Source organism: Salvelinus alpinus, chromosome 13 (assembly GCF_045679555.1).
Source record: "Salvelinus alpinus chromosome 13, SLU_Salpinus.1, whole genome shotgun sequence".
Classification (NCBI taxonomy): domain Eukaryota; kingdom Metazoa; phylum Chordata; class Actinopteri; order Salmoniformes; family Salmonidae; genus Salvelinus; species Salvelinus alpinus.
Window position 1 is genome coordinate 12,293,272 of NC_092098.1, and position 24,253 is coordinate 12,317,524.

The 24,253-nt window shown below is 41.7% G+C and overlaps 2 protein-coding genes across 3 annotated transcripts; one reads left to right on the forward strand and one right to left on the reverse strand.

Moving 5' to 3' along the window:
* Positions 1-92: 92 nt before the first annotated feature.
* On the forward strand, positions 93-7,038 carry LOC139537104 (peroxiredoxin-5, mitochondrial-like). The gene is made up of 6 exons (XM_071338009.1): positions 93-662; positions 3,561-3,695; positions 3,840-3,971; positions 6,441-6,479; positions 6,561-6,625; positions 6,755-7,038. Exons 1-6 carry the CDS (start codon positions 570-572, stop codon positions 6,861-6,863), a joined length of 573 nt encoding a protein of 190 aa, XP_071194110.1. The 5' UTR covers positions 93-569; the 3' UTR covers positions 6,864-7,038.
* A 210-nt stretch (positions 7,039-7,248) lies between these two features.
* Positions 7,249-23,843, reverse strand: LOC139537101 (nuclear RNA export factor 1-like). 2 transcript variants are annotated; one of them, XM_071338001.1, is made up of 21 exons: positions 23,638-23,843; positions 22,757-22,988; positions 22,508-22,652; positions 22,325-22,408; positions 22,085-22,189; positions 17,285-17,365; positions 17,091-17,160; positions 16,884-16,972; positions 16,696-16,803; positions 16,368-16,477; positions 13,258-13,294; positions 13,041-13,112; positions 12,875-12,930; positions 12,508-12,615; positions 10,811-10,869; positions 10,496-10,611; positions 10,362-10,404; positions 10,174-10,246; positions 8,777-8,959; positions 7,541-7,601; positions 7,249-7,423 (listed from the first exon to the last, which is right to left on the reverse strand). In XM_071338001.1, exons 1-21 carry the CDS (start codon positions 23,669-23,671, stop codon positions 7,385-7,387), a joined length of 1,905 nt encoding a protein of 634 aa, XP_071194102.1. In that variant the 5' UTR covers positions 23,672-23,843; the 3' UTR covers positions 7,249-7,384. The 2 variants fall into 2 exon arrangements, with proteins under 2 accessions (XP_071194102.1, XP_071194103.1); XM_071338002.1 differs by having other exon boundaries at positions 23,628-23,817.
* Between the last annotated feature and the right edge of the window lie 410 nt (positions 23,844-24,253).

Here is a 24,253-nt window from a genome sequence, read left to right on the forward strand (position 1 = left end):
TTTCCAACGGGAACAAATTAGTCATAGTGGGCAGAACAATCAATGAGTTTGGCAGAGCCAAGCAAGAGCTAGCGAGATCCTATTGGCCCGTTCTAGTGACATCCCGTTAGGGAACGACTACTCTGTGAAGTGTGCGTGTGCAATAACTTAATTCGCTTTTGCACTTCTTCTAAACAACGCGATTTTTTAAAACGTTGACAAAAGGGAAAGTCTACAAAACTCAGTGCACTCTGTTAATAACAGATTTCTCGTTTTGGGAACAGAAAATTTAGATAAAATATTTCATCGATGAGAACATTTGCAGAATATCGGCCAAAATCCATCTCCTTCCATATTCTCCCACTGCCGGCCACTGGGCTTCCTCTACTACCATATTTGGTAGTGAGTGGAAACGCCAAGCGGATGATTCACATTTATACATCCGGTGAATATCTGGTCTCATTGTTCTGTCTGTGGTAACATTTGTAAGCCAATTTTTGTGACAGCCACACTGAATTTGCGGCAGCCAGCCAGTCTGTCCTCTGCTACCACTCGAACAACGTTAAAGGGGCTCGTCTCAACATAGGCCAATGATTTCCAGCTCAGCATTTCTCAAAGGGACCCGTGCCGTCCAGTGCTTCAGACCGCTACACACCACACTCATTGCCAACATGCCTATCAAGGTAAGAAATGCCGTCAGAAAAATGTTTGATCTAAAAATAACGCTCCTTCATGACCTTGACTGCAAACTCTTTATTCCGAGTTTTTTTTAAACACGTGATTTTTCTATTTATTCTCGGTGATGCATACAGCCTCCATGCTCAAGCCGCATTATCTAACGTTTCTCGATGGCCTGGTGATGGATGGGTAAAGCATGATCGACTGATGCATTAAATCAGTGAACACGGTTACATGCACACGCAAACGCAAGAATAAAGTTTCCTTAATAATCCTGTATACATGACACATCTGAAATCAGGCTGAAGTTACATTATGGGACTTTTTAATACATTCAGAAAATCGCCAAGCCAAATAAAAGTTATACTACACACTGACCATGTTATTTTTGCGAAGTCTATTTGATTTTAAATTCGGACATATCGTTTTCACATACACACTTTATATAAGATGCATATACTTTCCGAACTCACTTCACTTGAGCATAATACCCACCAGATGCATGCGTTTTGTTTTGCCAGATGTCTAGCCCGCATTTAACCTTGATTTTCAACTAGCTAGCAAAGCTGAAGATTGCGGCCCAACTCGGCGGATAATCTATTTCTCTCCAGCAGGAAGCGTTTTTTCATTTGGCCCACCAAACAAAGAGTTTGTGTATGGAGGTCAATGAGTGTCAGTTTGGTAAAAAAAATGATCTATTGCTTGTTTGCTACATACGGTTTATTTGATCGAATAGACTTTCATAATGCTTAAGTTAAAAGTGTACTTATATAAGTAGGACACTTTGAGAGAAAAACACTTTATTGGAGTTGCCATCTTCATAATATGAGGCAAGTAGCATAGCATCTCTCCATTGAATACAGGCAGTTGATGTCAACAACCCTCATCGAATATTCAAAAAATGATTGCAGTAATGAGATGTATCCACCAATCCAAACAAAGGATACGCGTGATGCTGTACAGTCTGCCATGCCGCTTTGTGGACAACTACTCCCATTTTTAAGTGTCTTGTCAGTATATCTATAATCTTTTACGCTAGCAAACTGGAGTCTATGTGTACTTCCGTTTGTGTCACGGTGAAGCCAACACATGACTTGTTGAAAATATTGAACACAAGCAGTACACAGAACGAGGCTTCATGTCCACCAGATGCATCGAACTCTGCGTTCCATTGGAAGTCCATACATTGTCAATGGAGCAGTCCGCAAAGCTGCGTTGGGGGTGCCGCATTAGGCTGGGGTGTGTTCTGTGTACCTCATGGGTTCAATATTTTCAACTCGTGCGTTGCTTTATTGTGCTGGGGTACAAACGGAAGTACAGACCCCCAACTAGCTATCTTTTAGCTAGTTGAAAACCGAAGCACATGCTCGTCAAGTATGAAAAAATGCGAGCTAGACATCTGGCAAAACAAAACGCACATTTATATGGTGGGCATGAGGCTTTAAGCCTCGTTCACATTACCACTAAATGTTCCGTTGCGCTGGATGTCATGCATTTCAATGATGACGTCCACAACGGAGTGTAAACACAACGCCCCTTTGCGGTTGAATGCTCCATTGCGAGATGGATGATGTTGCATACTTTGAAATTGTTCAAATTTTGCATCTTCAGTCCAGCCAGAGTCCGTCGAAGAACTGGAAGTTACCAAAGTACAGAAGATGATGAAAATATGTGGTTTTCGGTGATGGGTTTTAATGGGATAGCTAGCAACTTGGAAACAATGACCCATTCCTATAAGTGAGTACTATTTTAATAGTAATGTTAAATAATACACGTTGGCTGTTAAGCTAATTATATAACTGTTGCCTCCCGTTTGAAGTTTATTGTGATGGTAATGGCGTTTGTTTTTGATCATTATTAGGTGGAGGTCGCTAGCTACAATGGTATCTTCAGCCTAGCTTTTAGCTAGCTAGCTGCTCTGCTGCGCAAGCTAGCTTGATTTGCTATAAAATAAAAAACGGTTGAGGAAAAGGTTACTAAACAAAACATGTTTAATTATCACCTGAAACAATATATTTATCATGTCTTGAATGACAAGGTCATATTTGGCAATCTCCCAAAATAAATGCTTTCTCTGACGAGAGGCAGTTGCAGTGTGTTCGGTGTGGTGCATACGTTGGATTTATCGAACGTATGCGTCAAACTGTATGCGTAGACAGCTCGACAGAAATGGTAGCAGAAGGTGAATGTTGCATACATATCCAGATGATGCTGCGTACTATTTTGCGCAATGACGATCGGTGTGTTCGAAGTTTAAGACTGATTTTGACCTTACGCCGATTTAGATAAGGTGTTTACATGACTGTCATACTCAGCCTTCAGTTTAATATTTTAATTATTAGTGTGAATGTAAACATACTCAGTCTACTTTTTTTTTTTATAGGTGCAAGATTAGATAACCGGATGGGGCAGGTTTGGAAACTGTGACCACATCATTTGTAGGGAATCAGATCTGATGTATAATGGCATGAAATCATCTTTTCTGTCAAACATATGCTTTCTACTTACCACTTTAGACCCCTGTCCATAGATTTACCCCAACATGCCATTTTTATTTGTGGTAATATAGCTGAGTCAGTGGTAGACATACCAACACTGCGCATGACTGAGCCAGCTGCTGTTAGTGAGTGCCCCGGAGAGCACTCTGCTTTTGGCTCTACACATTCAGCGAAGTCACGATTCTCCAGTAGTAACTTTTCAAGGCCATTGTGGTGGCAAAATATCCATTACCACTCCCTGCAGGTCCAATACATTATTCAAATGCTGCTATACAGAGTCAAGTTCCAAATTCAGTATCTGTGACTAATAGAATGGGGGTTGCAGAACAGAATATGATTTTCAGCTTTCATGTATAATTTGATTGACCATCAACAGTGTTTGACTGAATGCTTCACACTCACTAGGTTGGAGAAAAACTTCCGGCAGTGGAGGTACATGAGAATGAGCCAGGCAATAAGGTGTCGATGGACCAACTCTTCAAGGGGAAAAAGGGAGTTCTCTTTGCTGTGCCAGGGGCTTTCACTCCTGGGTGCTCCAAGGTAACCTCCATTCAGATCATCCTCATTTCAATGAATTTACCTGGATGTGCATTCCTCTATTTATTTTGTTTGTTCACCATGTACTTTCTGCATGCATCATCTGAAACCACTGTTTCACCGCAAGTCCTTGCTCGTATCCCTCAGACTCACCTTCCAGGGTTTGTGGAGCAGGCAGCAGAGCTGAAGAGCAAGGGTGTGCAGGAGGTCGCCTGCATCTCCGTTAACGACGCATTCGTTATGGCTGCCTGGGGGAAGGAGCATGGAGCAGGCGGCAAGGTGCAGAATGCTGTTTGAAATTAACACGCTGATGCCTTGACCTTCAGCCTTCTACATTGTCTGTTCTTGTAGTCTACATGGTGCATTCTTCAGTCCTGGGCTGAATATCTCCCTTCTGTTATTCTGGTCTCCAGCACTTGACTTAGCTGTCTAGGAATTTGAATGGTTACATTTCCCAAGCCCCATCCCTCAGCAGTTTACCAAAAACAGTGGCGGGGTGTACCGCTTTGATGTTTTAACTGCAGATTGCCTCTAACATTCATTGGAAATATCTTATTTCCCTAACAGAGACATTATTACAACAAGACCATAACTGGTTGAATTACAGTACCAGTCAAAAGTTTGGACACACCTACTCATTCAAGGGTTTTTATTTTGACTGTTTTCTACATAGTAGCATAATAGAAGACATCACAACTATGTTGTGACATCATGTTGTAACCAAAAAAAGTGTTTAACAAATCCAAATATATTTTAGATTCTTCAAAGTAGCCACCCTTTGCCTTGATGACAGCTTTGCACATATGCTGAGCACTTGTTGGCTGCTTTTCCTTCACTATGCAGTCCAAACCATCTCAATTTGGTTGAGGTCGGGTGATGCCAGCAGCATACCACCCTGCATACCACTGCTGGCTTGCTTCTGAAGCTAAGCAGGGTTGGTCCTGGTCAGTCCCTGGATGGGAGACCAGGTGCTGCTGGAAGTGGTGTTGGAGGGCCAGTAGGAGGCACTCTTTCCTCTGGTCTAAACAAAGATCCCAATGCCCCAGGGCAGTGATTGGGGACACTGCTCTGTGTAGGGTGCCGTCTTTCGGATGGGACGTTAAACGGGTGTCCTGACTCTCTGAGGTCATTAAAGATCCCATGGCACTTATCGTAAGAGTAGGGGTGTTAACCCCGGTGTCCTGGCTAAATTCCCAATCTGGCCCTCAACCATCACGGTCACCTAATAATCCCCAGTTTACAATTGGCTCATTCATCCCCCTCCTCTCCCCTGTAACTATTCCCCAGGTCGTTGCTGCAAATGAGAACGTGTTCTCAGTCAACTTACCTGGTAAAATAACGGTAAAATAAAATAAATAAAAATTGTGGAGGCCAGGTTATCTGATGCAGCGCTCCATCACTCTCCTTGGTCAAATAGCCCTTACAGAGCCTGGAGAGGTGTTTTGGGTCATTGTCCTGTTGAAAACCAAATGATAATCCCACTAAGTACAAACCAGATGGGATGGTGTATCGCTGTGGTAGCCATGCTGTGCCTTGAATTCTAAATAGATCACTGACAGGGTCACCAGCAAAGCACCCCCACACCATTACACCTCTTCCATGGTGAGAACCACACGTGGAGATCATTCGTTCACCTACTCTGCATCTCACAAAGACACGGCGGTTAGAACCAAAAATCTCACATTTGGACTCATCACACCAAAGGACAGAGGTCTAATGTCCATTGCTCATGTTTCTTGGTTCAAGCAAGTCTCTTATTATTGGTGTCCTTTAGTAGTGGTTTCTTTGCAGCAACTCAACCATGAAGGCCTGATTCACGCAGTCTCCTCTGAACTGTTGATGTTGAGATATGTCTGTTACTTGAACTCTGAAGCATTTATTTGGCCTGCAATTTCTGAAGCTGGTAACTCTAATGAACTTGTCCTCTGCAGCAGAGGTAACATAGGGTCTTCCTTTCCTGTGGCGGTCCTCATGAGAGCCAGTTTCATCATAGTGCTAGAAAAGTTTTTACGACTGCACTTGAAACTTTCAGAGTTCTTTGAAATTGTCCGGATGGACTCATTTATCTTTGCTTATTTGAAATTTTGCCATAATATGGACTTGGCTTTTTACCAAATAGGGCTACCACACCTACCATGTAACAACACAACTGATTAGCTCAAATTAATGAAATTATCAAGGCACACCTGTTAATTGAAATGCATTCCAGGTGACTATCTCATGAAGCTGGTTGAGAGAATGCCAAGCTGACAAGGCAAATATTTTGATGTCTTCACCATTCTACAATGTAGAACATATTCAAGGGTTTCTTTTTTTTACTGAATAGGTGTGTCCAAACCTTTGCCTGGTACTGTATATTGAGATCTTTCAGTCTAGACATGTCTGATAGCTGTGGCATTGAGTTCCTGTCACTTACAGGACCTGTTCTTGAACATCTTGCATCTCGAGTGTTAGGCCAGGAATCAATCCGACTTTTAAAGGCAATATTACGTTTGCGAAGATTGCGTTCAAGGTTAAAGCTGCAGACGTCGGCTCAATGCTCAATTGGAAATGACCTTTTAATTAAATGTCATGAATGCTACGGCTTGGGTTAGGATTGAATCCCAGCCCTAATCTGCGCAGGAGTGGAACATAAAACATGTATGCAAGCATGAAATGAATATACCGTTTGTAGTTTAATCATACATACAGCTACAGTGTACCCAATTTATACTTGCGTGTGTGCTGTCTACGGCCCGTCTTTTGCAGGTGCGAATGCTGGCTGATCCTACTGGCGCATTCACTAAGGTCAGATACATCTCCAAAGCCTTGATTTCATTAGTTTACACTTTGTACATTGTGTGAATGTAACCCCCATTTTATTTACAGGCAGTGGACCTGTTGCTAGACAACGATCAGATTGTTGCTGTGCTTGGAAACAAGCGCTCCCAGAGGTGAGGTCTTTTCTCCTATGTCAGTGTTAACTTGCTGCAACAGACTGTAGACGGGTAACATTTGGATTTCACACTGCAAAAAGTATAATCAACCCCAATAAAGTAATTGCCACATTCCTTATGTCTCAGGTACGCTATGTTGGTGGAAGACGGCGTTGTGAAGAAAATCAATGTGGAGCCTGACGGTACTGGTCTGACATGCAGCCTGGCCTCTAACATGCTCTCTGAGCTGGTGTAGGCCTGTTAGGACTAGCTCACTCCAACCAGACAGCAGAAGTCTAACCTTAAGTTACAATGCACTGTCATACTACTTCACCTGACCCATGTCACATGCCTGTGAAAATAGATGTGGTTCAATGTAGACATTGTATGGTTCATAAACTGTGATTAAAGCAAAACATGTAGACTGCAAAGATGTTCCTTGTTTTTTTCCCACCTGCTTGGGGACTTTCTGGATAATGGCAGGGCAGTCCCACTTGATGTTACTGGAGATTCACTAATTGCCAAATTCAACGTATAAAATTAACTCCTCATCCTAGAGTTTTAGATATGCTTTAAAAGGCATGGCAGTTAATTTGAATCCTTAAGGTTTGTGCAATCAACAATGCAAAATGACTACAAGCAGACATGAATACGTTCACTTTTAATTATAAGAATGACAGAATGAAATATGCTTTTGTTATCTAGTAATCCAGGAGGGGAATTATAAGAATCAAAAGGAAATAAGTGACAATTTAAAAGCTCCACAATCATTCCTAATCACTTTATGAAAGCGACATCTGGGATCTTTCCATGAGCCTGAGGAGAAACAGAAGTTCAGTATGAAGCTTAAAAGGGTACATAACATCTTAGACATTCAGTCAAACGAAAGCAACACACATTGCTCCATTAGATATACTAGGATCAAGCATTTACCTTGAGGTCTGTGAAGACCTGCCCTGCTCGGTTGAAATCCCACTCATTGTCCTGCAGGCATCTGAAATACATTGATCAAGTAAGTTAAAACTCAACATGAATTGAACTTCATACGAAGCTGTGTTTGTCACTACTTGAGCCCACTTAGAATCTAGGCCGAGGCTGCAGATCCGTAGAGAGAAGGCACCCAGTGTCCTGTCTGAAGCATGAGCGCTACTGCGTTGCAACCTAGCAGTGGCAAAAGTCCTGGTGTGCCCATGTTAATTACAATAGGCCCTCCCAAATGTTTTTGGCTCTAAAATGACTTAATATTCGCTACAAATCGAGATATTTAATTAAATAGTGATCCGTGCTGAAACAGACTTATCACAGGCCGGCATGCTATGAATTGACTCGGGCAGTATGAAAACGACTACGTCGACCATGACCCTTTGCTAGTTACGGCCACTCTCACCATGATTTTTGTTGGTACCATTCAGAAACATGGCACACTTTAAATTCAAATGCTTAATGCGCCATCGGGAGTTTTCCATAGGAACAAGAGGATGACGACAGCACTACCACTATCTACTGGTTTTAGTGTCTGTCCACCCCCAGATCCCCTTTCCCCAGAGCTGAAGATCCTAATCACATTCTGCGCATGTTTCTTTAGATCTACTTTACACACATTGTGGTCCCACTGTCAATGATGCATATTACAGGTGAAACGTCCATGCAGCATCTGCATACCAACCATTTGTTCTCAGTTTCACAGGGAGATGCTTTAGAACTTCTTGAGTTAAACAGTGCGTTTCGAATTATGTACAGTGAGCAACCTTTACAGCAAATGGCACTAAACTGTAGCATAGCCTACCTGGGTTTAATTTAATAAATGTACATATTTTGCATAGTGGCACGCTGTTGAGTTCTGCCTACATGAATACAAAAATTGACCATTCGATCATCCTCAAAATTAGGTGTTTTTTTGTCTTACACAGTAACGTTATGCTATTATATTGGGTTCTGTTATGTACAATACTAGCATTGTGATCTTGCAGACATTGATTCAGCTTTGATCTAACTTTATTAGACGAGCAGCATTCACCAGAGTAGCCTGTTCTCTAGAGCACAGACTGCGTAAGTAGAGAATCATTCACAGACGCTTCAGGGCCTTTAGCTATCGGGAAGAGGGTCCAGAAAAGTCAGATCCGCAGCCACTCTGTAAAATCTAATGCAAGGTAACTGTGTGCCACTCACTTCTGGGACCATTCCAGGTTCATGCCGGACTTTAGGGAGAAGGCAGAAAGCATCTCTTGCTGGGGAGCTGAGAGGGTGGGGACAGGGCTGCTGGATGGTGTGGGGGCGGGTGCAACAAAGGCACGCCGGATCTCCTCAGTCGTAGCATTACGGACAAAAAGCTCGTCGTTTACTATGCAAAGACTGTTGAAACAAGACGAACACAAGAAAATACGACATTACACATTTCCATGATCTTTTACTATACTGAGTTACAGTCAAGACAAATCTAGCAGAGTTGTCAATACACTACATGACCAAAAGTATGTGGACACCTGCTCGTCAAACATCTCATTCCAAAATCATGGGCATTAAGATGGAGTTGCCTCCACTCTTCTGGGAAGGCTTTCCACTAGATGTTGGAACATTGCTGCGGTGACTTGCTTCCATTCAGCCACAAGAGCATTAGTGAGGTAAGGCACGGATGTTGGACGATAGGCCTGGCTCGCAGTCGGCGTTCCAATTCATCCCAAAGGTGTTCGATGGGGTTGAGGTCAGGGCTCTGTGCAGGCCAGTCAAGTTCTTCCACACCGACCCCAACAAACCATTTCTGTATGAAACTCGCTTTGTGCACAGGGGCATTGTCATGCAGAAACAGGAATGGTCTTCCCTAAACAGTTGCCACATTGTTGGAAGAACAGAATCTAAGGGCCTAGCCCAAACCATGAAAAACAACCCCAGACCATTATTCCTCCTCCACCAAACTTAACAGTTGGCATTATGGTAGCGTTCTTCTGGCCTTCGCCAAACTCAAATTAATCTGTCGGACTGCCAGATGGTGAAGTGTGATTCATCACTCCACGGAACGAGTTTCCACTGCTCTAGAGTCCAATGGCAGCGAGCTTTACACCACTCCAGCCAATGTTTGGCATTGTGATCTTAGGCCTGTGTGCAGCTGCCCGACAAACAGTTCCTGTGCTGACGTTGCTTCCAGAGGCAGGTTGGAACTCTGTAGTGAGTGTTGCAACCGAGGACAGAGCGCTTCAGCACTCTGCGGTCCCGTTCTGTGAGCTTGTGTGGCTACCACTTCGCGGCTGAGCGTTGTTGCTCCTAGACGTTTCCACTTCACAATAACAGCACTTACACTTGACCGGGCAGCTCTAGCAGGACAGAAATTCGAACCGACTTGTTGGAAAGGTGGCATCTTGTGATGGTGCCACGATGAAGGCCAGTCTACTGCCAATGTTTGTCTATGGCGATTGCGTGGTTGTGTGCTCGATTTTATATACCTGTCAGCAACGAGTGTGGCTGAAATAGTCGAATCCACTAATTTGAAGGGGTGTCCACATACTTTTGTTTACATAGTATATTGAGGAACCATCTCTAGCTTGTGGTCTGGTACAAATGTCAAGGCCTACCTTGTCCCTCCAGCCGGCACTGTGATGAACACCCGAGAGAAAGCTCTGACAGAGTCTCGGGATTTACCTTCAACTAGGGTGAAAGAGAGAGAGAAAAAAAATACATGGTTAATGACTTTTTTGCTAATGAAAATGTATGTGGGAAACAGTATAATTTTGCATTATAATAAGTTTTTTTAAAAACATACCTTCTTTGAACACTCCAGTGACTGTGAACGACAGTAACGTGTTCTGTAAAAGTGGAGAGAGAGAAGAGATTGAAGCTATGAAATCAAGGATGGTCATGCATGTGAGTTGATGGTTAGGAGTGAATTCTACTCACGGTGAAGGTGTTGACGTCCACATTTAGCGATGCAGTGTCATGGTGCGTTTTAGGAAGTTCGTTCAGGAAAGCCACCACATTCAGACGGGTGTGCTTCAGTAAGCGGAATCGTGTGGCTGAAAGAACAGAGGGCAAGAGGATTTGTTTAAGAACAAAGATGTTACTCTCAATGTAGTCTTTTACTTTAATATGAGTGACTTTCACAACCAAGAGGTTTACTTTATTCAGAGACTAAATTTGCACTGAAAGAGATGACATAATGACATCAACCATTACTTCTCAAAACTTTGAACTAGAGAATCAGAAGAGACTCACAGGGATCTTTGAGCTTTTTCAGGTTGCGAGTGTCTTTATGGTAATCTCCGAGACTGCACCTAGAAACAGTGACTGACTATGTTAGAAACAGGTGAGAAATACAGTTGAAGTCAGAAGTTTACATACACCTTAGCCAAATACATTTAAACTCAGTTTTTCACAATTCCTGACATTTAATCCTAGTAAAAACTCCCTGTCTTGTCTTAGATCAGTTAGGATCACCACTTAATTTTAAGAATGTGAAATGTCAGAATAATAGTAGAGAGAATTATTTATTTCAGCATTTATTTATTTCATCACATTCCCAGTGGTTCATAAGTTTACATACACTCAATTAGTATTTGGTAGCATTGCCTTTAAATTGTTTAACTTGGGTCAAACGTTTCTGGTAGCAATAGTTGGGTGAATTTTGGCCCATTCCTCCTGACAGAGCTGGTGTAACGAAGCCAGGTTTCTAGGCCTCCTTGCTCGCACACGCTTTTTCAGTTCTGCCCACACATTTTCTATAGGATTGAGGTCAGGACTTTGTGATAGCCACTCCAATACCTTGACTTTGTTGTCCTTAAGCCATTTTGCCACAACTTTGGAAGTATGCTTGGGGTCATTGTCCATTTGGAAGACCCATTTGCGACCAAGCTTTAACTTTCTAACTGATGTCTTGAGATGTTGCTTCAATATATCCACAATTTTCCTCATGATGCCATCCATTTTGTGTAGTGCACCAGTCCCTCCACAACATGATGCTGCCACCCCTGTGCTTCACGGTTGGGATGGTGTTCTTCAGCTTGCAAGCATACCCCTTTTTCCTCCAATCATAAAGATGGTCATTATGGCCAAACAGTTCTATATTTGTTTCATCAGACCAGAGGACATTTCTCCAAAAAGTACGATCTTTGTCCCCATGTGCAGTAGCAAACCGTAGTCTGGCTTTTTTTAATGGCGGTTTTGGAGCAGTGGCTTCTTCCTTTCCTCCAGCACCTTCACAAGGTCTTTTGCTGTTGTTCTGGGATTGATTTGTACTTTTCACACCAGAGTACATTCATCTCTAGGAGACAGAACGCGTCTCGTTCCTGAGCGGTATGACGGCTGCGTGATCCCATGGTGTTTATACAGGTGAACGTGGTACCTTCAGGCATTTGGAAATTGCTCCCAAGGATGAACTAGACTTGTGGAAGTCTACAATTTGTTTTCTGAGGTCTTGGCTAATTTCTTTTGATTTTCCCATGATGTCAAGCAAAGAGGCACGGAGTTTGAAAGTAGGCCTTGAAATACATCCACAAATACACCTTCAATTGACTCAAATTATGTCAATTAACCTATCAGAAGCTTCTACATCCAGGACATAATTTTCTGGAATTTTCCAAGCTGTTTAAAGGCACAGTCAACTTAGTGTATGTAAACGTCTGACCCACTGGAATTGTGAGACAGTGAATTATAAGTTAAATAACCTGTCTGTAAACAATTGTTGGGAAAATTACTTGTGTCATGCACAAAGTAGATGTCCTAACCAACTTGCCAAAACTATAGTTAAAAAAAAATAATAATTGTGGAATGGTTGAAAAACAAGTTTTATTGACAAGTTTTAATGACAACCTAAGTGTATTTAAACTTCCGACTTCAACTGTAGGTGCTGCTGAGTGTGTTTATAATACACTGTTTATGCTGCTGGAGACATTAACAACTAGCCGAGGGGGTACCTGGATGGGTTCTGCATGGTGATGAACATGCTCAAGGAGAAGGTCGCTCCATCATGATAGGCATCTAACAAAGGTTGTCTGTCCCCGGAGTCATACACACTGTAGTACCTAAAAAAAAAACGTTAAAGAAACATACAACTTACATTTCCAGTCAGTACAGATAGATGTTCTACCTATTGCAGATCAATGTCTTTTAAAGAATAATCCAAATGACATCAAATCATTCTCCCCTTTTGTTATAACAATAATATATGTTGTAGTGAGTCAGTGTTTTGGGTTCAGGCTTAGTGTGTACAGTAATAATCTGTATCTGTGGATTCCTTTGTCTTCCCCTGTTACACATATAAAGAGCTAAGTGCAAACTCACTGTTGTAGGAAGGCGAGGATGGGAGTCTTGATCTCTTCTGAGCAGAAGTAGCTGGCCTGTGACAGCAGTTAAAAGTAAAGAAATTGTAAAGTAAAGAAAAATCTATTTTGACAGAGGTGGTTACATGCACAGCCACTCATGATAAACAATTGGCTGTATGTATTACCTTGCAGGGTGGAAGAGCAGCAGGAGTCACCTCCACATCAAAGACTATAGGAGGGGGGAGATCCTGACCATCCTAGTGAGAGGCAGAGCGAGGTCAAGGAGAGAACTAAAATAACTCATTAAAGAGTTGAGCTTCACAAATAGAATTATAATAATATCAAAAACGAGTTGGGGGAAAAATGAACTTGAATGGAAAAGGATGCATTTAGAATCCTTACCAGTTTGAGAAGCCTGGGGAACCTCTCTCTCACCGTGCTGTCCGACATTCACAAAAACACAGAAGATACAAGAGACAGGAGTTAGTGCTGCTGACCAAATATAAGAGACTCGGAGTCATCCCCCTGAATACCATTTAAACCACACACACACACACACACACGTTTGCTCATGCACTCATCCATGGATAATAATCTCTAATAGCTGCCCAACTGTTGATATAATCCCCGTCCAGACAATTAACTAAAATTAGGGGAGGAATTTGGCCAAAGACCAACGGACTTGATTCATCATTATCAGGGTGGTTTGAACTTCATATTTGATTGTTCAGGATAGACCACACCCATGCCTGATCATGAACTAATCAGCTCTGCATATCAGTGAAGAGGTACTTAAATGCTACACGTCCTCATGTACTAATATGAACAGGGATACAGATAATACAGATAAATCAAATGTAAAATAAATCTACGGCGACAGCCCCGACTTCGCCACCCACCCCGGCCCCCTTTCCTGTGGCAATGTACTCACCCCTTTGTGATACTCACCGTCCCCCCTACACGCCGAAACACACTGACACACGCTGTCTTGGAAGGGGTGGTAGGGGTAGGGTAGGGGTGTGAACGTTGGTTGTGAGCGCTCATACCAACAAGAGAAAGATCAGTGCTTTTCACACACATAGGGGAGTGGACTGGTGATTCAGACGTGTGATGTGGCCAATGTGATTGGTAGAGTCTACAAGGGTGGTACCGTGGTAAAACTAGATGTTGCAAGTTTGAGCTGTCCGACACACACGTCATAGAACCAAGAGATAGTGAAATGGAATCTAAAGACTGCAGGGATGAGATGTAGAAGTGATGATCGAGACTGTTGGAGATGACTGAATTCCATGAAGCAGGGTTATGAGGGGTTAATCCATTACATTAAGGCTGGTTAAAGTTACACCATGTCGTTTCATGTAGAAAGCAACTACACACTTGTCATCAGTGTATTTCACCAAAGCCATAGCGATATGTAGAACAGAGGGGGATGGAGGGAAGCGCTAGACTTATGGTAACATAGAACAAGACAGAGTCGCCGTATCAAACCAAAACAGCAAAGGGGAGTTCACGAAAAGCTTTGATAGATGATGCAATGTCACTAGTAGAAAACGAGTAAGTTGAGGAGACCATGCACAGCATCCCCTTCAGATGAAGAAAATACACACAAATAGAAATGAAAAGATAAACAGAGTGCTAGAGAACATGAGTTGGGCCCTGAGCACCACTACAGACAGAGCACTATTGGAAGTAGCTCTTTGTTGCTAGCATTGATTGACGTAAGACTGATACTGCATCTCACACAACGCATTTTGTACCAGAAAAAATTATAAATTACATTTTGGACCCCACTTCAACTTTAACATTCCGGGGGTGGTTAAAAATAAATAAGGCATTCAAGCAAAGGTGTTTTTGTTTGATATTTTTAGGGAAACATGTTGAGAGCGATATCTGAGGACTTGATCAGTGAAGATTCTGACATGACTGCATGTCTTTATGCCCACAGAAGAAACTTTAAGAGTCATATCCTTAAAAGGAAATCAACTTCCTATATTGAAATCCCACTAATTGAGGGTTTCTCAATAAATGTATCTTTGTGTCCCTCATTTTCAAAGCCTCTCCTCCTCTCTGGCTGTTACATTCTGAGGACGTGTCCACCAACCTGCGAAAATCAAACAAGCCTTGAAGTAAAGGCATGTTATATTTAAGGGAATTATGAGAAAGCTTGTATTTGGGGACTCTGCTTGGCTTTGTGGAAACCTCTCTCCCTCTCCAACCCCAGGCCTGTAGAGCAAATCATCACCTTCGTTTTCTTCTTCACTTCAATGTCTTCTTTGTTCAGCATATACTGCATGTACGTGCGTGCGTACGATGTGGCCAGATGCACGGCTGTGCCTGTCTTAGGTTGTCCCGGTATCAAAGGTGGGATCTTACCCGTCATTGGCTAACCAGCCCTCTTCACTGGCCACATTTCAGGACCCGTTATAGGGGAGGATGGAAGGAGGTACCATCAGCCCAATCAGCATGTAGCACAAGCAGATAGTAAATACCATGTTTCCCATATGAATATTTAAGGAATCCCTTTCCACAATGCCATTTTATTAATCCAAGCTCTTCCCAAAGTATGGGTCTCAATGACTACTAGGGGTCAAAATGCTGTGGTCAGTATTATCCAAGATAAGTGTGTGTGTATGCTCGAGCGAATACTTCTTGACATTTAAATTATATGGATTTCCTTCTTTTATGTAAACATTTTATACAGAGGTGTCTGTAGGGGGCACAGGGCCATCTCCACTGCAGAAAACAGATTGAAGGTAAAGATGAGCTGCAGAGTTTCAGAGAGGTAGAGCGAGACAGACAAAGAGCACTCAGACAGTTGAACATGCAACTAGAAGGGGGGAGGGGTGGAGAATATTTAAAGTGATAGATGTAGCAATTATCCTCAAATACACCATGTGTTAAGCTAGTTAATGTTGAGGTATATGGCGTGAAGAGGTTAATGGTTTGATCATGTCAAAACTTCGGCAGGTATGGCATGCATGGACCTTAAATTAAAAGAATCATAAAGGTGGCATTACATTTGAATTCTGGTGCTTCCCCACAAGCATGGAGTAGGGTATTTGTAGGATTCCAACATAAACCAAAACAATGTCTAAGAACAGATCATCTGAAATCTTAACTTCTTCACCACATATGTTACTGTAGTAAAGTGGGAGGGCTCAGTGAGAGACTCTCTGATAGGATGGTGTTCACTAAGCCACTCCAGTTCTTTCAAATTTGAGCGGTGCGTTACTAGTACCACACCAAACATATTCAGTAGTACCACACCAAACATGTTCAGTAGTACCACACCAAACATATTCAGTAGTACCACACCAAACATGTCCTTCCTGGATCATATAATCCATAAATAACATGTCATTTCCCACAGCACGGGAATTTTCTGAATACATTCAAGTTCCCCCCTGAAATACAGAGAATAGAGAGCTAAACTACCCCCCCCCCCATACACCTCACAACACACTGTCAACATCATACTATTACCCACCCACCCATCCTGAGCACAGACTGACCTTATGTAAGAAGCCTGGTCCTTGAAATAGTCACAAAGGGGATTCCTCTCCAGCCATAGCTCCACCAGCTTAAGACCCTTGATCCTATCCAGCTCACGCTCTGTCTTTAACTGGAATGGTAGGGACAATAAAATCTAATCAAACAACCACTAGCCTAATTGATACTCTGAAGACCTGACAGAGAGAGAACTCCTAGTCCCCAAGAGCAGTCAATTTACGAAATGAATTATGTGGATAACTGAACAGCAACGAGACTTTGTGCAGTCCCAGTAAAAATCAGTGTTTGAGTAACAACCCATTGTGCCTCAACCAGACCCGGTCTCCTCACCTCATTATGAGAAAGATTGAGTGTCTTCAAGTTTGGAGCCTTGTTGACCAGCTCTGACAGGTCATCCAGCCGAAACAGCTTGTTGTTGCTGATGTTCAGACAAACAAGCTGTGGAAGGAAACAAGTAGGGATCAGTGGAAAGGAAAGCATACATATTATTTGGCTACAAGTAAGGACCACATCCATACCTCTGGAATGTTCTCCTCAATTATCTTTATAACAGCGTGCATAGAGTTCTTTCTGTTCAATGTCACATCAATGTTCTGGGAAACCAGGTCTGTGAAAATCAGGGAAGCGTAGGAGTGTTAGATGGCACTACCAGAATCCATGTCTTATAATGTAAATGTACAGGGAAAAACATTTGATGTGACTAACTGCTCTTGCCGTGTGCTTACCTGGGTCTATCCGGATGTTGTTCAAGTCCAGGGCTTGTTGAGAGCCATCAAAGCGTTTAGCCATGCATTGCTAATGAGGGGAAAAGGGTTTTAATAGACATTCAGCCCATACATCTCTCCATACATAATAATATACTTTATTAAAACCCATCACGCCATCTCCTATTCGTTAACAGCTGGTCTCCTTGTCTTACCTTTAGGTGCTCCAGATCAGCTGGCTTTAGTTCAGACTGAAGAAAGGAGGGTGGAGGACAGGGATTCATCAGTACAGTCACCTGGAAAAGATGGAAGTTGGAGGAGTGAATGGCATGTCTTCTAATGAGTATCCCCAAGGGGAAATGGTTGTACTTGAATTCCGATTGGAAGCCCTAATCATTAACCACCACTTGACCCCTTCTCAAGATCCTATTGATGGTCCTATCCTTACTGATTTGCCATCCTCAAACCATTAACCCTGGCCCCAGCTGTTTTTATATCAATATCAAATCATTTCTGGGTAACAATTAAGAACCGTACTGTAATAATCTCCATTAAAATGGGCAAAAATAGCCTTTGAGCGAAAAACTATTTATCAATAAATAATTTTGCTATAGGACTGCCTGGCTGTGGTGTGAGTTGAGAGGGGAAAACTGAAAACTAGCCGTTATTTGGACGTCTTTGTTATTGGTCTAAAAAACTAAATTTACCGCATGGTGATGTCACCATGCAAAGCCGAAACTCCCACCCATGCAAATCTGCTGATTAGTAGGTCCTATGTAGACCAGCAACTACCCGGAAATAACACAGATTTTTTCCCCCCATCTCACTTTTACAGTGTTAGTTTCATCAGATGCTGTTGTACAATATGATATAAAACTAGGGCTGTCCTTGACTAAAACAGAAAGTTCTGTTCTTTTGACCAATCGATTGGTCAATTTTTTTTAAACATGTACGTGTATTTCTCCATATACACACACCCTGTGTTTTAGTAAATTCAACTATATGTATTGAGCTCGCGGTTTGATGAAACAAGACAAATGCCTCAAGAGGGTGCCAGAGATCTAGATAACCAGAAGAAAAAAAACTTAACCTGACCCAATTTTTCTCCTCACTCAGATTCTGCCATTACGCTCCTGAAGTTGACAGTAATAAGCTACGCGATGAGTCGGCAACCTTTCTCATGTGGAATGCCAATTCATCTTACCATTTCTACAGGTCTGCATGCCAGTTATGGTTTTCAGACAATGACTAAATTGACAAAACTTGTAAATGGAATGAATGAAATGAAATAAACCAAAACTTGTTTCTCACAAGTGTAGCATACAGTGGTTCCTCCTTTAAAAGTTGCGTCATAGTGCGGCACACCTTGTGTGCTTCCGCAGCACGTCATTTAATTCTCAGCCATTTTTCCTGTTACTGCAAGTTTGACAACCAGAGGGCATCTTTAAGAAGCGTTTGATAGTATTCCGTATTGGCATTACCAGAGAATGTAAAACCTTTTTTGTAATAACATAGTATATGGGATTGATTTTAAGAAATGTGGCTTAATTAATTTGATTAATATTATGGTGTTTCTATTCAGAGAAAAACGAAACCCTCAGGGTGGAATGGAAAATATGGCGATGTACAACATGACGGTCGAGAGTAGGCTACAGGATTGGAGGATTCTAAATTGTTTGCCTTCATTAGACAACTTTTTTCCAATATTTCTGTAAATCAGTGATATTTATTCCCATAATAATTCGTTATGGATCCATAACTAAATCAACATCTGCATTTTGAAAGTATTTATCATTATTTTATTAAGGAAATGTGTTTATTTGTTTATTAGGCTACTGTGCAGTCTACAATGCATACTATAGAAAACAAGTCCCTAATTCCTTACATAAGGGAGAGCAGGCCATGTCTGTACAACATAATGCAGGGCACGCGGGAGACCGGGGTAGGCTGTCCTTGTACTGATTCCATAGTTGTTATTTCATAGTTGTGATTTCTTCACTATTATTCTACAATGTAGAAAATAGTAAAAATATAGAAAAATCCTGGAATGAGTAGGTGTGTCCAAACTTTTGACTGGTACTTGCTGGAACGGAAAATGACGGTCGGCAGTACAGTACTGGGCTATTTACGAGGAAGGAGTAGGCTGTCATTGTAAATAAAAATTTGTTTATAACTGACTTGCCTAGTTAAATAAAGTTTACACTAAGAGCATAAAATTTCTACACCCTAATTTTCTAATTCTTGTCTAACCAATACCCAAATGGAGATTAAGTGAAAAATAAACATCCACATTTGAATGTCCTTTTTTCTCGTTATTTTATTTATGAAAGCATAAAGATGTTGATGAAGAAATACTGTACTGCTGTTTTGAGTTAGAAACGTAACACTTTAGAGAACTGAAGCATCGAATACATTGCAAGTTGAGGGATTTTCACAACAGTAGCCGGGTATAAAAAGTATATTGCCCTGCTAATAGGAAACATTTGCATGATGGGCTACATTCTTTATTGTAACCACAATGTCACACATCATTTGTATCTATCTTTCCAATTACTTTTAGAGTTTGGGAATAACTAATGTGCGCTTTCTTTTTAGTTACACTGTTTTAGTTAGAACGTGCAGACTTAGACTCCAATTAAGCCAATTAAGGCCTCTTGTTGTTTGTAAAGTCAAATTCAAAAGGCACTCGCACATCTGAGCTATCTTTTTTGCAGGTGCATGGCAACAGCCGGATAAGATGAGGAAAAAGAGGAAGGAACCCGCACACTGCTCTTGATATTATCACTGATCTTTAATAAGCTTTACATATCGGCCTCACGGCCTTCGCCAGGGCTTTTGTGAGTTTTTTAAATTAGCACCGTTATGTAGACCTAGCCACACCCACATCCGTTCCACGCATCGGAAGGGGTTGGAGGCGAAGGAAAAACAAGTAAGTGCTACCAAATATAACATGCATTTCATAAATATTCAAATAAAGGGTGTACATAAAACGTAGTAAACACGTCTGTAAAACCACAATGGGGACATCGACCTACCAAGCAAGTTTTCATAAATCCTTGGGTACAGTGTAAGAAAAACATCATAATTCATGTTCAAATTTACAACATAACATACATATGCATTTCATCATTAAGACCTCTAGGAAATCATGTCTGTAGGGTGAAAATCCCAAAACATTCTGGCTGATTTTCTTTTGTGGCTGGCAGTTGGCACGGACCAATTTATCACGTAAATAAAACATGCCAGTGTTTCTTGACCGCATGTCCCACTTTTTGCGAGTTCAAAGTATATGTGGTTGTGAACATTATAGAGTGTTCTTTAGCGGGTCTTTTTTGTAGCAGTTCATCTCGTGTTTTAAGAGCATCCACACATTGTGGAGAATAGCCTCTTCTTAGAAACCTATTGCGCATCTCTGCTGCTTTTTCTAGATAGTCCTGAAAATGATTTGTTCCAAGTTGGGGAGGAGGGCGGTTCACACCTAGCTCGGCTATTAGACAATTCTTTAGTAAAGGTTGAATAGTCTATTGTTCAGCTAATAGCCCATCCTGCTACGCTTGTGAAAAGCGAATAATAATACTTTTCCCCCTTTCCACGTTAAAGTGTTTGATAGTGTTTTTAGCTACAATCGGCCCCAACCCCAATTAATACATTTGGGCACCGTCCATAGCGTGCTGGACTTCGGGCTAGAATTTTGAGGGTTCGAAACCTGCTCCCTGCTTGTTATAATGATACACCTGTTATTGGATATGGCTGGGGAAAAACTTGCTTAAATAGGGATTTTAGTAAATTAACTTTATGACAAAATAATATGCACAATCGTTTGCCTCTACATTAACTAACATATTCCTCTCAATTGCACATTTTTTGCTGGACTCGTTATGACGTTATAACTACATACATTTGCTTCCCTGTAATGTTTTGTCAGCCATCTTTGCTGAAGTCACACTCGATATGATTGGTCATATAAAAACCTTGGGACCCAAATGCATAATGAGTGCTCTAACTCCCCCTTGTGGTGGTCTGGAGCAATGAAGCCGTGATGCTGAGTACCTCTAAGTCCCGCAGTGTAAGCTCGCAACTTTTAAAGGAGGAACCACTGTAGGTTGTGCACTCTGCCAACAATGTGTCCACTACGACAATGATAACAGGAAGACTGGAATAATAATATTGAATGAATTGAGAGAAATTACCAAAATCAAAGTAACAAACACTGTAGATTAGAAATTATAGGAATTAACGGTAAATGTACAACTGGTGATATATGTAATGGGGAATTGAATACACTAACAATCAAACACAAGCAATTCACACAATGAAGTTATGAAACAATATACGTGCACAAATTGGTGGGAGAGAGCGCATTCTGGAGAGAGAAGTGGTATATCTGACATCTGCACTGGCCATGCAGCATTTATGGCGATATGGCCTCAGCAGAAGTCTTCTTGAGCTTCATACTTCTTGAGCTTTGTGGAGCAGTTGTCAATGAAGTGAGTTTGCGTTTTCTATAGGATAAACCGCCCCCATCTACCGTCAACCAATCATGTCAATGCAGAGTTATACAGAGCCCTCCGCATTGTTACAAAATTTGGGAGGTGTAAGGTGATGGGGTACAGATCTCGATTTGGCCTCTGCAGGCTCCGCAATTACTTCACACCCTGCATATGGCGCATCCGACCACATCTTCGGATCAAACATAAATTGTCTTTTAGTCGAGGCCTCCGCAATGGATTAGTTTACTGAGATGGGCGCATATATATATATTTGTTACTGCTCGACTAAAACAATCGTGGTCGACTAACGGCCTAATGACCAAACAATCGACAAGTCGACTAATTGGGGGTCAGCCCTATATAAAACACAGGAAAAATACAATTGACTGCACTGGGCCTTTAATAAAACAATTCTGATGACATAATGTGTATTCATGTCTGGTTCCCAGTCTGCCAAAATGTCCCACTTAACACTAATTGATAAAACTGGCAGAGGTCTTGTGGAAGGAGAAAAAAAAATAGTACCTTGTAGCCTTCTTTGTCTGTGATCTTCCGTGATACCTTTAACAAGGCATTCGCAGTGGTGGAATCGTCAATATAGAACTGTGCTCGGTTGCCCTCTACTTGGTACTTTGGAAAACAGAGGTGTAGAAAGAATGTAGTTTAGGTTATATTAAAAACAATAAAATGAAACAATTTCAAGGGACATGGGAATTAAACTATATATGGACTAACCAAAAGAACCATTAGGCAGTGGTCACTTACATGTACTGGGGTGAAGGGCATGGAGCAGATATTCTGCAGAGCTGTTATGAGCCAGTCTTTGTCATATTTCTTTCCATAGGGGACCTGTAAGAGTCACAATTTAGCATTAGTTAATTACAATCCAATCAATGACAGCTTAGTAGATCAGTAAAGCCACCCAATTCATTCACAATGTTGACTCACAAATATCTTGAACCAGGTATTGCGGCCATCTCCACCTCCATCCCCTCTGTTATTACTACGACCCCTGTGACCTCCTCCACCGCCACCTCTGCGGCCACGATCAAAGCGGTCTTCACCACGGCGATTCGGCCTTCCGTAAGGGTTACTGGAAAAGGTAAAACCATGAGAGAGTTAAAAGGATAACTTCCAAGATAAAACCTATAAACATGTTAAATTAAATATTCTCCAGAATTTGCATGACAAACCCACAATCTGTGTTGGGAGGACCCATCTTGGGAGTTGCTGTCTGTCATTGCCACGTCTCCATCCTCATCGTCGAATCTCGCTCTGGATCCTTGGCCGCCACCGCCTTTTTGGCCGCCACGATATCTTGTTCTTGTCCCTGGTGCTCCTGGCCCCTGGTCAATATACATATGGGCCCTAAAAGGGCCCCTGCCTTTGCGGTTGCGAAACGTTTGTCCTCCAACTCTGTCATCATGATCTGATGGACAATGTCACCAAAATTAGTTTTTTGTTTTTGCTTTCACAGAATAAGTACTTAAACAAGGTTACAGCAATTAGCCTGGTAATGGCCCATATTTATTGTCATCGTCGTCTGTTATCATACATGTTTGGCAGAAGCGCTAGCTAATGCACTCTTTTACTACGCCGACACGTTCAGACTTGCAGCCACGTTACGATGTAGTTAGCTAGCTAGCTATGGAATCACTCAACGTTGCTGTTGGCTAGCTAACTAGTTACCTAACGTTACTTATGTCACACAAGAGGTGTGAATGTTAGCTAGCCAGATATATATGCTGTCAGAGTGAGTATCAGCACGCGAGCCATGGGTGTAATAAAATAAAAACAATGCTAGCTAACTTATAAACCACACATAGATGGCTGGCTAGCTACAGTATCTAGCTGCTTTCTGCGGCTAACCCCTAACGTTCGCTGGCTAACTTGTTTATGTAGCTAGTTAACGTTAGCTACCTACGTATCAATTGATAGTTATTGTCGTATTACATTTAGTATTACGAAAAACTTTAGCTGGCAAGGAAGAACATTGCTGTTTACAGGTTTGTTAGCTAACGTCAGTTAGCTAAGCCACAACAGCTAGCTAACGCGTTAGCTAACTAACCTCATCGTACCGTTGTGGTAACGTGAATCGTCGGCTGTTGACATAATCAGGAACCGAACACACACTTAACACGAAGACGTAAGTTCAATAATACTGGATATTATCACTTCTATATGTAGATCAATTCGAGTGTATCATCCGAAGCTAGCAAAGACATTCGCTTTGTTCGTAGCATGCAATGTTTGACCCCGCAGTCTGAGCATGTGCATTCGATTTGAACTCGTTTTGCTCACAACACTCTCTGATAATGACGTCATGAAAACTTATTTCTCTAACATTGTGAAAAGTTCTCACACATGTTCATGATATGTCTTCAATACAAGTATTATGTGTGTGTGGTCCTCAGATGTTGGATCTCACACTGATCTCACTGTGTGCGTTTTTTAATGTTTTGTTTCATAGTAGGCCTACCTGGGCCCATATTCATAAAGCATTTCAGAGTATGTGCTGGGCTGGCCTAGGATCTGATGCCTAGTTAAATAAATAAACAAATTAAGAATCCGTTTGGCCTTTAGATTATTATGAATGAACAGGGTTAGCACCCCTAGATTAGCACCCCTATTCTGAGATGCTTTATGAAAACGGCCATGGTCCCAGATCTGTTTGTGCTCTTGCCAACTCCATTG